At 38.7% G+C, this 13,187-nt stretch overlaps 3 protein-coding genes and 1 non-coding gene across 6 annotated transcripts; 2 read left to right on the plus strand and 2 right to left on the minus strand.

Annotated features, from left to right (window-relative positions):
• Positions 1-189: 189 nt before the first annotated feature.
• Positions 190-7,349, minus strand: LOC140773049 (protein RIK). 3 transcript variants are annotated; one of them, XM_073115384.1, is made up of 12 exons: positions 7,171-7,348; positions 6,076-6,310; positions 5,441-5,539; positions 5,280-5,314; positions 5,133-5,208; positions 4,290-4,418; positions 4,112-4,198; positions 3,793-3,886; positions 3,604-3,721; positions 2,603-3,128; positions 784-1,111; positions 190-692 (listed from the first exon to the last, which is right to left on the minus strand). In XM_073115384.1, exons 1-12 carry the CDS (start codon positions 7,239-7,241, stop codon positions 574-576), a joined length of 1,917 nt encoding a protein of 638 aa, XP_072971485.1. In that variant the 5' UTR covers positions 7,242-7,348; the 3' UTR covers positions 190-573. The 3 variants fall into 3 exon arrangements, with proteins under 3 accessions (XP_072971485.1, XP_072971486.1, XP_072971487.1); XM_073115385.1 differs by lacking the exon at positions 5,441-5,539; XM_073115386.1 differs by lacking the exons at positions 190-692; positions 784-1,111 and adding an exon at positions 1,569-1,807 and having other exon boundaries at positions 7,171-7,349.
• Positions 7,350-7,445: 96 nt separating this feature from the next.
• Positions 7,446-7,519, plus strand: TRNAN-GUU (transfer RNA asparagine (anticodon GUU)). Its single transcript has one exon. It is a non-coding gene; the product is annotated as a tRNA-Asn (tRNA).
• Positions 7,520-7,954: 435 nt separating this feature from the next.
• LOC140774054 (ATP synthase subunit gamma, mitochondrial-like) lies at positions 7,955-11,701 on the minus strand. The gene is made up of 9 exons (XM_073116890.1): positions 11,538-11,701; positions 10,855-10,898; positions 10,593-10,745; positions 9,952-10,065; positions 9,745-9,872; positions 8,890-9,012; positions 8,668-8,787; positions 8,445-8,566; positions 7,955-8,298 (listed from the first exon to the last, which is right to left on the minus strand). Exons 1-9 carry the CDS (start codon positions 11,633-11,635, stop codon positions 8,229-8,231), a joined length of 972 nt encoding a protein of 323 aa, XP_072972991.1. The 5' UTR covers positions 11,636-11,701; the 3' UTR covers positions 7,955-8,228.
• A 339-nt stretch (positions 11,702-12,040) lies between these two features.
• Positions 12,041-13,168, plus strand: LOC140775003 (uncharacterized). Its single transcript, XM_073118213.1, has one exon. The coding sequence runs from the start codon at positions 12,041-12,043 to the stop codon at positions 13,166-13,168; it is 1,128 nt and encodes a 375-aa protein (XP_072974314.1).
• The last annotated feature ends 19 nt before the right edge of the window (positions 13,169-13,187 follow it).

Here is a 13,187-nt window from a genome sequence, read left to right on the forward strand (position 1 = left end):
ATAACTTCTAAGAAAATACATTTGACGAAAAGATTTGACGCTTACAGCAGCCAATAAAACGTAGAAGACCTTTCTTTAGTCAAGCTACAAGTTATAACTGTTCCTCTAAGCTCCGTGACAGCCCCCAATCTCCGATACTCAGTTGGGCCATAACAAGATCAAAGGATAAACAGAAATACCAATAGGAAGTACGGTAAGAGGGGGGTGTTTGTCATTTAAGGTCAACAACTATTGTACATATTACAGTTATGTGCCTACTTGATCTAAGGGGATTTAAAAAGAGGAAACAAAAATAAATTAAGAGAGAAATAACATGACAGCCTCATCTCCTGCATCAGAAAACAAGAACCTGGCAAATGTAGCCTTGTCTCTGAGAGCTCATCCTACTAGTAATTCCTCCCTAATATGGCAGAGCAGATTAGCCAACAAATTCAGTTTAGCCATTGCAGTGATGACTTTTACGATCTACCAACTTTTGCCAAGCACATCGCAGCATTATGTGAGCCGTGAGCAGCAGGTAGTTCCAACTGTTCGTCGATACCTGCGGAAGCATGTCTGTGACCACTCCAAAATTCATACAGCCCAAAACGGTTTTGCTGACGAGCTTCGAGCAGGGTTGCCTTTAACAAATTCCTCAGAGTCATCAGGATCATCATCCTCTTCGCCATACTCCATCAGCTTCAGCAATGTATCTGCAATTATAAGTGCATTTTAGTATACACTAAATAATGCCCGAAAAAAACGGTAAACTTGCTGTATCTTTTTCTCTTAATGTAGCAGTACCAGAGACGGGTTCTGCATTGGATTTTCCGGTAGCCGACTTTTTTGGAGGTGACTGAGATGATGAAAATTTGGGCAGAATGGGTATAGTCCTTGTGACTACTGGAGGAGCCACCATCGAGTTGTTCAGATCTGACCTCCTCCTTTCCATCACTGGATCTGATTGTGGCGGCATGAACTTTGGTGGTGGGGGAGGCATATTCCTTGGGCGTGGTGGTGCCCCAATGGACCCAGGTTCAACCAACTTCCTTGGAGGTGGCATGGTTGAATGAAGCTTTATACCTGAATCTTCTGAGCCTGGCTTAAGAAATTCTGATTCTTTTCGAGAGTTCTGGACCAAACAAAGAAATAAATCTGTTTTCTTAATGAAATCATCTTATATTCCAAAGAAAAGAGAGAACAACAAATTAACGCATGCAGACAGATCAAATAAGTGAGATATTAACATTATGCATTACAAGAAGATGCCAGCCTCTACCCCAAGTTGCCTAAAATTGTGATAGAACAAACAAATACTTAATTAAAGCATTCCAAGGTGGTCAATTGACATTTGCCAGGAGACTTAACAAAACAAATAGGGAGACAGGTGAAAACCAAGAGCGTGTAGCAAAGGTTTATGTCAAATGGGCCAAATAATTCGGAAAATGTACAGATTGGATCTACTTGACCTATGGAGGTGCAGTTAGCTTTTATGGTGTTGCAGCAGCCAAAAAAGTAGATAGGTCCCAATTGAAAGCAAATAAAAGTTTCAAACAAAGAAATGGATGCCATTTCACACAAAGAAAATAGAAAATCCTTTTGTCATGAATGAAGGTTGCATCTAGCAAGCAGAGAAATGAATCAAATTATTAGTTTGCATAAGAAAACTGTTAGCAAGCAGCAAAATGTCGAGCTCCATAATTGAGGTTGCATCTAGCAAGCAACCCCATATAACTTCATGACTCCAGAATTGAGCCCTGTGAAAATTGCAAGTCCATAGACAAGTCCAGAACCAGCCTGTCAGCTTCAGAGAAGGTCAGAAAAATACCTGGAATGACAGTTGCAAAATCAGTAATAGTCATGAACGAAAAAAAAAAAAAAAAAAAAGGTGAAGCAAGAAACATGCACTTGACAATTAGAAGCCATACTCGGCATTTATGGAAAGATGCTATAATCTTAATCATGGATGAAGACCACTCAAGGGAAAAAAAAATAAGTGGAACCTCATTAAGAAAAAGAAAAGCTTTTACAGAAGTTCCTCCGCAAATACATGATGAGCTCCAAAAGAAAATGAGGCAGAGAAAAAGCAAGAAAAAAGTCTCAATAGCTTATGCTCAAACACATCAAGTAGTAATAGAGCCTTTGCATTTCAGTCATTTCTTACACAAAATGGTAGGTGCCCTCCAGTATATGCATTTTCTGGAGAAAAAGACAAACCCTCTGAGTTCATACTAAACCAGATTGCTAAATATCCAATTACTTGGCATGCAGCATTAAATACAGAAGACATAATAAAAAAACCAATTTTAGGATAAGTTCCACTTTCTTTGTTTATAACCATAACACTGCTAGACTACTTATCAATACTAAAGTGAAAAAGGAATAACCTTAGTATTCCAGGTTGCTGGCAACGCGAAATGGTAGGTCATTAGGATCTCAATAATTAATTGTAACACAATAACAAAAACTTACACTGATTCACGTTGAAGGCGAGCAAGCTCCAATTTAATATTAAAAACTAATAATAAAAAAAGAAGATGATATTACAGAACACCCTGATCTATGATCTTATCCTTCTATTACTCCTATGTCCCACTTGAAGCACTCACAAGTCACAACATACCTGATTGAGTGCTATTGGTCCCTTTGCAGAAACTGGTAATTCCTGAAATTTTCGCTTTTGTGGAGGACGTTTATCTGCTTCAGCAGTTGTGCTTGAACTCATCTTTAGTGTTGCATTCATCAATGAGGTTGCAGATGGAACAGCAGAAGCAGTTGAAGCTGGTGCCTGTTTGAGTGCTAAAGCGACCTGTTGCAGCGGAGTTGCTTGTGGATATATTCCTCCATATCCACTATAGCATGTCCCTCCAGTCACCAATGGAGGTTTATAACTAGCAACGTTTGATGGGTTCCCAAAACTTGCTGAAGCACCCAGCTCTAGAGATGCCCCTGAAGGATATGCGCTAGAGGCTATAGACATTGGTAGTCCTGTAGGAGAGAAGGATATAGATGGAGCCAAAGAGCAAGACCCAGATTGCAAGCCAGCTACTGGACTATCGCATACATCTGGAACCGTTGTGGAGCTCTGAACTCCAGCCAAAAACTGTTGTGGGGGAGGAACAGCACTATATACCTTAGATGATGGGATCCTGGCAGACCAAGATTATAGTTAGAATTCTTGAACTTAGGAAAAAGCAAGTCTAAAATCTCCAGTTTCCACATCCAATATATAAATTATTGTCCTTTACACTACACATGTTAGTGCTAGCAACCAAACATTTCAAGAAAACATTAAACAAATAATGCAGCACGATATGATTAACAGGAGAAAACCAAGTAGGACTTTCTAAAGACAAGTTACTCATTTTAGATGGTATGGCAACTACTAAAACCAAAATGACAATTTGACGTTGACCATTTTCTGCGCAACCTAATGAAAGCAAATTAGCCTAATGAAAGGCACAGATGTAGATAGGATTTCTTGGATAGCTAGTCTAGGAGGTGACGATAATCACAACCAAAAGTACCACAAAATAAATTTCCATTAAATTAAAAATTAGAGCCAAAACCCAAAGTAAATGCTGTACTACATAATGTGCACTTGTGGACATGAAAAATGAGTACCTAGAAACACCACATTCAGCAGCAATTGTGTCTAGAAGATTCTCTGCTAAAACCTTTGCAGCTTCAAGGCTCTTTGCATTGGAACTTGACAGATATAGATGTAACGGTTGCTGTGCTCCTGAAATTAGGTGAATTAACTAATTAATGTCAGCATTAGTAGTATTAAAAGATGATGTACTTAATATGAACCTGCAGAATGACAACTATCAATGTTTCCAAAACCCTGCCCTCTTAGTTCGACAGTTGCTCCTGTTTCATTCACAATGTGATTTATATACTGGTCCTGCATATACAAACCCGAAGCACCAGCAGAAAAACATTCTCTCCCATTCACATGGAGATGTCAGAGAAAAGCTTACAACATTAGAACCTCTCAATAATCAAGAGATGCAATGAAAAATATACAATAGAAGTTCACAACAAAAAGAGGATGACAAGGTTTAGTTTGATAGACAGAACTTCAATTGAAATATCCATATTCCATAACCACATCTAGAAGAAAACATACATTTGGTCCTCGGATACGAGCTGCAATATTCAATGATGGATCCACATTAAAACCCAAAGATAAGCATGTAGTCAAGGGATGAGCAACCTGTGACAAAGCAATACTAAGATCTGAAAAATTATCATTTAAGAATTAAGACAGTAAGTTCCTACACTATGATGAGACAGAATGGAAAAACCTGTCCATTTGTTTGAACTGAATTAAATGGGATAGATGCTGACAATGAAGTCTGCCCTTGCTTCAAAATTTCTTCAATCATGGAAGCTGCAGAATCAACTGCTTTGATGCGTTCGGCAGTGTCTTTCAACTAATACAATCACAATGAACCCAGGTGCAATCTATTATTGGCCAAATATACAATGTAGACAAAGGCAAAAACGTACTTCAAAAATATTATATCTAAAATAACATACACTTACTGCTCTAAAATTAATGCATTCAAAAAGGTAACCCTTTGTGTGACCAAACATTCTAAAAATGATTTAGATGACAAAGTAACAAACAAATTCAGATGTATAAATCACAAGAAATACCAAGTATACATTGATAGAGGCTATGAATTTTCACTAAAGTAATTGTACAGAAATTCTTCTGCAGCTTTTGTAGTATTTGAAGGATCTCCAACAATAAGAAACCTTTCAAATGACTACCCTCATGTGGAATTCACAACATGTTGAAAATTAAAATTGGTTTTGTAATACAGATCAAGAATTCAAGATAAATCAAATGTTGATTTACAAAAAAAGTTCAGAACAATTGAGGTTATAACGGACAAGAGAAAATATGTAAAACATTTTTCAAGTTTGTAAGATAAAGCTTGCCAACATGCACCTGGTAGAAATCAGATCATTCGCCTATATTAAATCAGCAAGTTAAACAAGAATCTCCATTCTAAAATCATGTAAAAATCTAGGACAACATACATGCAGGAAAAAGGATGGAAAATAATTCAAAAAGCAGCAAACATGTTTATGGGCAGTCGAACTTGAATGCTGATCATTGATCATAGAGCACTACATACATGGGATCCAGCAGAAATATGGAGATACAATGGCTTTTCATTGTCAGGCAACCCATTTGGGAGGCGGTATTTTCCACTGTTTATATAACAAAACAGCTATCAGAACCAAAATCATTAATTGCTGATAATACTTTTAGAAAAACATACCGAGTTATGACGACAGCACCAGTGAATTTCTGGATCTGTAAGAATTTAGGCTAAATTATTATCTCAAATCAAACACGTGAAAATTTTCTTTTAACAGGTTAGAGTCTACTAAACAACAATGTAATCAAGCAAATAAAAAGCTCTCTGATTAAATTTTTGACCTCTTCTTGTGTTTGACGTTTGGTAAGCTTGTACCGTATAGTTGGTTCGGCATCATTTATTACAATTTCCCGTGCTATTAGCTCATCTTGAATTTTTGGCTGGAAAAAAAGAGATACATTAACTTCTTATCCAAGAAGTATGCACCAGGAATTTTTTGTTTAAAAAATATCACAAAGCGTTACTATAGCAGAGGATGGTCTTAAAAAATTAAAGTGGTCCAAAGCCTACAACTGTAGCCACTGTAAGGTCTTACTACTCCATTACAGAGGTCATGAGTTCAATTCCCCTAGTGGACATTGGATTTGATAATTGATAGATGTTCCACTACAATGTTATAAGCGCATGGTTTGAATTTACTGTGACTCATTTCTTGGGAGCATAAACCTAAATTGTCCAAACTATATATCGACGAAGGTTAATCTCTTTGTCCAGCTTATAATTAGTTTACGGGCTCATAATCAATTAGGAAAAAGAAAATGCCGGCAATGTGTTAAAACTATTTTTATTTTATAATCAAATATATTATTAATCATAAAGCATCAGGAATGAAATATACAGGAATAAAAAAATATTTAAATGGCAAAACCTGGTTCTGTAAATAACTTAGTCAAGAACATTAACACTAATACATCACCTGACTTAATTTCTGCACAATTGCGGCAGCACTATGTGGAATAGAGGCAGACTGTAACAACTGAGAGGATGCGGCATAAGATGGCGGAACCAGGTTTGCCAGCAAACCACCAGAAATTGGAACTGAACCTGGGAGAGAAATCCCAGAAATACCACCAACACCCAATGGAACTCCTGGAACAGCAACTGCAGCAGACACTAAATACTCTGCAGGTTGGTCCCATTTTCGCTTTCTCCTGCCAAAAAAATGCAACTGCCCTTCACTAGTACAAGATAAAAACAGTTGCTCAACACATCTTCATGAAGTATAGAAGGTTGTGCTTTCCATACCCTTCCTCTTAATTAAAAAGATGCTGATAATTATTATACTGATTTTATGCATTAAAACCAGAGAAAGATGAATAATTATTATACTGATGTTATGCATTAAAACCGGAACACAGATGAAAAAAATGAAGTATGATGAGCAGAACAAGTTAAAGTAGGAAGCATTTGGTTGCTGAAAGTGAGGAATTTGGGAACGCATCAATCAACATATAGTCATTTTTTAGTAAAAAGGGGATAAAATGAACTAGGTTAATATACATCCCAACCTTCTCCAATCTCCTAAATCTGCTCTCCCTCCAAACCTATGGACAAAGACCTTCCTACAGATTATTTCTTGACATGGCCCCATTTACTCCCTTTCCACCTTTCAGTTTATTGAAAATACCATTTTTCAAAACCAAACGTTCCATTATCTATAGGATAGAATGCCTGGAATTTGAATGTTCCCAGCAGTGAATCTTCAACAAAATACTCAACCAAATAAACATCATGTATTGATCAATCTTTCAAGACGTCATCTTTCTCCCTTATTGTTTCCAAGGTTCACCCCAGTACTAGATTTCTCTTTCTTATAATGACCCTAAGAACATTTACTTGCGGCAAAATGTCATCAATCTCGACCGACATGGGGAAGTAAACACAAGCCGACACCAAAAAAAAAAAGACCAAAATTGGTGGAAATCGCAAGGAGACAAGATCGAAGAAAAACTAGATCAAATCAAGCTCCAAATCCAGGAAATAGAAGAACCACAGGTTACAAAATACTGACCTTTGCTTCGTGGCACTTGCGGATACCCCCGCGGTCTCTTCGGAAGGTTTAGAGCTTCTGTCCTCCGTCATCCTCCCGATTGATGGAGACCAAAAGAAGTGCGAGAACTCGTCCTCAAGGATACGGAGAATAAGTTAGGGCTCGTCCGATCCAGATTCCGATGATGAATTAATGAGAAGAAAAGAGAAAATCTTTCCGTGGGCTTATGTTTCGGTTGGGAGCGGTGGGATAAAGAGTTAAAGACCTATAAAAAATAAACTTAGAATTTACCAATTGCTGGAATAGCTCAGTTGGTTAGAGCGTGTGGCTGTTAACCACAAGGTCGGAGGTTCAAGCCCTCCTTCTAGCGTTACTAATTTTTCTTTGTTATTACACCTTTATCTTTTTATCCTTGTCAACAAACACCTTGCTCTCTGTTTTTATCCATTTCACACTCTACAATATTTATTTATTTCAGTTTATGCCTTCATTGAAATATTGAAAACATATTTTTTCAGGTGTTGTTTTGGAAAATCAAATGATAATTCAGGGTGGTTTGGAGTGTTCTTTCATAGAACAATTAGGGAGAGCAACAACACAATTCAATCTAATTGTCTGTAAAAAAAAAAAATTGAAAAAAAACGATGACCCAGTAGAGACACATTCCAGAGAAGTCTCCCCACCCAAGCAAGGCCTGGGAATAAATATGCAAGTCTTATATGATCATCAAATTTAGATTATGTCGACACAGCAAGGAGATGGCGAAAAGGGAGATCACTGCAACCATCATTTCCCAGAGAGAAAATAAGAATATACACAGCCTCAACCAGTTATTAATCTGATGTTCTCATGTAAATTTAGGTACACAACTGGCATAACTCGGGTGTGGTGCTTATTTTTTGAAACTGGTACTGCCTTAAAGAGGTGAAGACAAAACATGGAAACAAGAACATGATCTGCATGCTAAGCAGCTGCGTCATAATCATCGAGTAACTTATTACAAGCGCAATGCACAATGCTATCTGTTAAGGGGAAAAAAAAAATTGGATGGTAAAAAGCAGAATGCTGAAATCCAGGGTTCATCCAGTTAGAGCAGATGCTCCTGATATGATCTCAATCAGCTCCGTAGTAATTGATGCTTGACGGGTCCTGTAGAGAAGAGTTGGCAAAAGGTATAAATCAGTATATCACTAAACTTGCTTTCAGTTAGTGTGCAAGAGCATTTGGATACTTCTGCATTTTGTACGTGTGTAAAAATGTGCAGGTGTATTTGTGTATAAGACAGAAGGCGAGACCTGTTATAAGTAAGGGTTAAGCGATCAAGCATTTCACCAGCATTTCTACTGGAGCTATCCATAGCAGACATGCGGGCTCCCAACTCACTACATGCATTCTCCAATGCAGCATTAAATAGAACCTACAAGCAGCCAAAATTTCAATAGTAAAACTTTAGACAAGTCATGTTTACAAACATATAGGAAAGCTGAAAATGAGAATGTAAACTTTGATGAAGCTTACACATGAAAATTGGAATTCTGCAAGATTCTGTAACACTTCTGATTTTGTCTCGCCCCCTTCAATTTCATACAGATCCAAGTCACCAAGCTTTCCCCCTGCTTCTGACTCTCTCTCCACAGCCTACCAGAAAAATGGATGATAGAAAATTACTGTAGAATGACTTCAATTATGTTTTGGGATAAACTTTTTAGTTGCTTGAAATGATTTGAAAACTTTATTCACCTCAGGAGATAATATGGTTGAAACTGTGGGCTCAAATGAGACAACAGATTGGAACTTGTTGTAAACAATCCTTAAAGCATCAAATTCCACATTCTTTAAGATATCGTCCGCCAGTACAGAAATCTATTTGAAAAAAAAGATGAAGCGCATGAGATCACACAAAACCAAACAATAAGAATAGCCAACAAAAATGCCTGCTTGAATAAAGAGCGCATCAGAAAAAATTGAAGTTGTACACCATATATTTTGCAACTAGTTAACATTCTTTATGCAGAATTGCAAAATATGCTTCTAATGTGCAAGAATTTTAGTTTGTGGCACTACCCTGTGCTGGCAAGCATCTGGAGTGAGATGTGCTGCTGCACAGCATGTCTTGTAGCCATGCGACACAAGGTACCATGTTGACATCTTGACAACAAGCAAGGAAGTTAGAGAGGTAGAGAAACAAGGGGCACCAACATGGAATTTGAACCTGACCCAATCAGGCTCAAAACTAAATCACTGTAACCGGGTAGTTTAACATATAGGAAGTTTCAGGTTGGGTTTGAAGCTAATCCAACTCATACATTAGGCTCAGTAAAGTTGCATTCAACCACAAAACTACCATTGTGCCGTAGAAAGGCCTTTGAAACAAGCGAAGTCATTGAATGTAAACAGAGGTCAGAGGATGTCAGATGATGGATAGAAGATGATGACCATCAAGTACCATAAATAACATCTACTTTGTGTCAGCAAGCTGCTAAAATAAGTTATGTTTGACTTTGACAACATCAGGCATTGCTTAAATCCTAGCTCATGTATTTGATCTCACAATGATACTGTCAAATAGGTATTTCCTAAATCGAACGAATTTACCTGTGTATAATTTATAGGGTTCTTCTGCAGCTCAGTAATAGTCATCTCAATATTGTTCTTTGAATCACGAACCATTTGCACCTTGCCCTTCTCTCCTAATATGACATATTTGGTCTCCTTTTCTGGACCTGATAATGAAGAATCTAATTTTGAAACTGGATCACAATGATAAAGCTTAACTCATATTCATCCATAACAAGAGTATACCAGAAGTCAACTTGTGAAGAGCCTTGCTGACTTTAACTGATGTTGAATTGATACCCCCACAAAGTCCCTTGTCAGAGGAAATAGTGACTATAACATTCTTCTTCACATCAATGCCTGGGATTTTCCAAAAGTCAGATGACAGATACTGGAACTACAGCACTCTGATCAGACTAGTAGTTCTGGATCTGAAGGAAATAGGTACACTCAATAGACTTATAGAATGTCATAGATACAAGTTAATGAGCCAAAAAATTGGCAATGAGATTTAAGCACAAAAGGATGCATCAGCAGAAGAACATAAAAATGAAAATTTAATGAAACATTAGGATTTATAAATTATGACTTATGTGGCAATTAACTCGCACCATATTATGAAAAAAAAAGTTTCTTTGCTAAACCTTGCTCTTGTATAACTGGAAACAAATCTCACAAGCAACTTCTAACATAGCTGTTTCCTTCTATAGCATTCATTTGAACAAAGATCTAGCTAGAAATGTGGCCTCCCTAGCACTCTTAAGTCCTAACATATCACCATAGTTATCATAAACAAAACAACGAGGTGCTAAAAGATGTCGAGGAAAAGTAAAAGATCATTACTGTATGAAAAGGTAAAACTGATAATATGGACTCTAAATACATACTGGGAGTATCCCCAAGAAGTGCACTAAATGGCTGCCACACGCCACGTGAATTTTCAGTTCTTACTTGAACTGCTCGTAGCTTTGATGCTGCCACCATCTTCATTGCCTTTGTGATCTTCTGAATGTTCTTGACACTCTTCATCCGATTTCTAACTGCATGAAAAATGTACAATAAGACAAGTCATCAGGCAAGCTTGATGTAAAATCCAAATTGTGCTTTGTAATGAGAAAAGGTATCAGCTGGGAAATAAAGGCTCCTTACCTACTTGAGTTGAAATTGACCGTGCACCAAGGGGCACCAATTTTCTGTTAATACAAAATTCAATTAGTAATTCAATATAGGATGCCCACAGAATAAGGTTACACACAAATATCTCACATCTCAGATATGAGGGGAAAAAAGCACAAGTCTGCAAAAATAAAGGCATATTATAGAATTAACTTAAAGAACCAAATATGATTTAAAGGGCGAGACAGTGGCTAAGAAGAGATGATAATTGAAAAACTCTTGGCAGGAGATGCGAGCAATTCGGTTTGATGTGGTCGGCTGAACTCCAAATGATGATTTGAAGAGAGTTCAGTATTTCTTTCTAATCGCACTTCTTTGCAAGATATGGAATACATTCTATTGTGTCTTTGTAACATAACTTACAATAATAAATCACAACATTAAATCTCTCAGCGTTCGACTTGTCATTAAATTGTCCAAATGTGGATAGCCAGAGGAAGAACTATTCTAATTCAATAGCGCTCAACTCTGGAATCCATTCAATAAACTTATGAATCACACAATAAAACTTCCGCATGCTATCACAGATTACAGACAGATCCAACTCAAATCCCCACTTACCCCGTCAAATCGGCATCGAATCGATCGGTAAACCCTACAAGATCAAAACGGAACCAGCAAAACATACCAAACAGGATCTACAAATGCGATCTTACTCGGATAAAATCGCCGATCGCGCGGCGTTCGAAGGGTTGGAAACAACTGGGGAGACGAGGAATCGCCTCCCTTCTCTTCTCAGAGCCGCCATCGCCATTGTCTCTCGCTTAACCCTAGATGTCGTCTCCCTTCCACGCCTCCGACTATGTAAATTGCGACGGGGCAAATCGTGGTAACACACCTCGAAATCATTGTCATGGGATAATTACATGCAGACCCCTGAACTACCGATCACTCTCATACTGACCCTCGTTTTATTCGTAATAGTACATTCCGAAATAGGAAATAATATTAGGGTCAAAGTGCAATTAATCTAACGAATCAAAAAGGGGTTATTTGGTTTTCCTTTCCTTATCTTTGCACGAGTCCAAGTAAGATTCCAAGTGTGCAAAGGCCGGTACATAACATTCTCTATTCGGATTCAAAATGACATCACCTACCAACTTTATAAATAAGTACTCTACGCCTTCAATTATTCACTTCAATCCAGTTCATCAAACCCATGGGTAACCTCCTGAGCTCTAAGAACACCACTGTGCCTCAACTCTCCAACGACGACATCTTCGAGATCCTCGCCCATCTGCCGCCGGCATCCATAGCCAAGTGCAAACTCATCAACAAATCCATCTCTCACCTCTTGACCTCAGATAAGTTCTTCCATCTCGCCCAAGCGAACTACACCAATGCCGACTCCGGCATCTTCGTCTTGTACTACGACGACTTCGACCTCCTCCCCCTCGACAAGCATGCACTCATGCCGCACGAAGCCTTGGAGTTCTTATCCGACTCGGCGACTATCCTTGGCTCGGATAACGGTTTAGTCTTTTACAAGAATAAGAATACGAGCCCGGATAGGAGACTCTGCGTGTCCAACCCGGCACGTAGGTCCTGGTGGAGCATCGCATCGCCGCCCGGCGACGACATCTTCAGCGTACCACGCTCGAGCATTGCCGTCAAATTCTACGGCGGCAACTCCCCAGACTACAAGTTGGTGCACTTGAGCCCTTCATCTAACTGGGGGTCAGAGTGCCATTGCCGGGTCTACGACTCAGCAGCCAAGACATGGTGCATCGACAAGACGATCGAAGTCGGCAATATGAACATACAGTTAGAGCACCCTGTCGTGTGCGGCAACACCGTCTTCTGGGCCTCGAGTTGCGGCATCTACATGAAGCAAGACCCTTACATCATCGCTTTCGACATCGAGACCGAGCGGTCGGAGATGATACCTCTGCCGTCGGAGGCGGTGAAGGGCTCCGCCGACGGTTACGAGATCCGCATCGCCAAATGGAGAGGGAAGCACTTATGCTTGCTGCACTACGACAAGTTAAAGCAATTGTTTACATTATGGTTGATGACGAGCAATAAGATGACACCCCTGTGGAGGAGGATGCATGGAGTTAGCATTGGAGAAGTGGGGATAGAGGGGGAGGTTAACGTGAGGGAGTTTACACTTTTTAATAGTTATACTATTGTTTTTAACGTAGATGGCTGCCTTTACAAGTATAACTTGATAAATGGGACATTGGAGAAGGTGAAGAAGATTAAGTCATGGATGCCTACGTTGATTCCTTACGCAAGTACTATGAGGCCGTGCGGGAGATTTGAGGGTATTGAGATTAAAATTTAGTTGTACGGATTACGCAATG

This window comes from Typha angustifolia, chromosome 13 (assembly GCF_048772165.1).
Source record: "Typha angustifolia cultivar Huaian chromosome 13, ASM4877216v1, whole genome shotgun sequence".
Taxonomy (NCBI): domain Eukaryota; kingdom Viridiplantae; phylum Streptophyta; class Magnoliopsida; order Poales; family Typhaceae; genus Typha; species Typha angustifolia.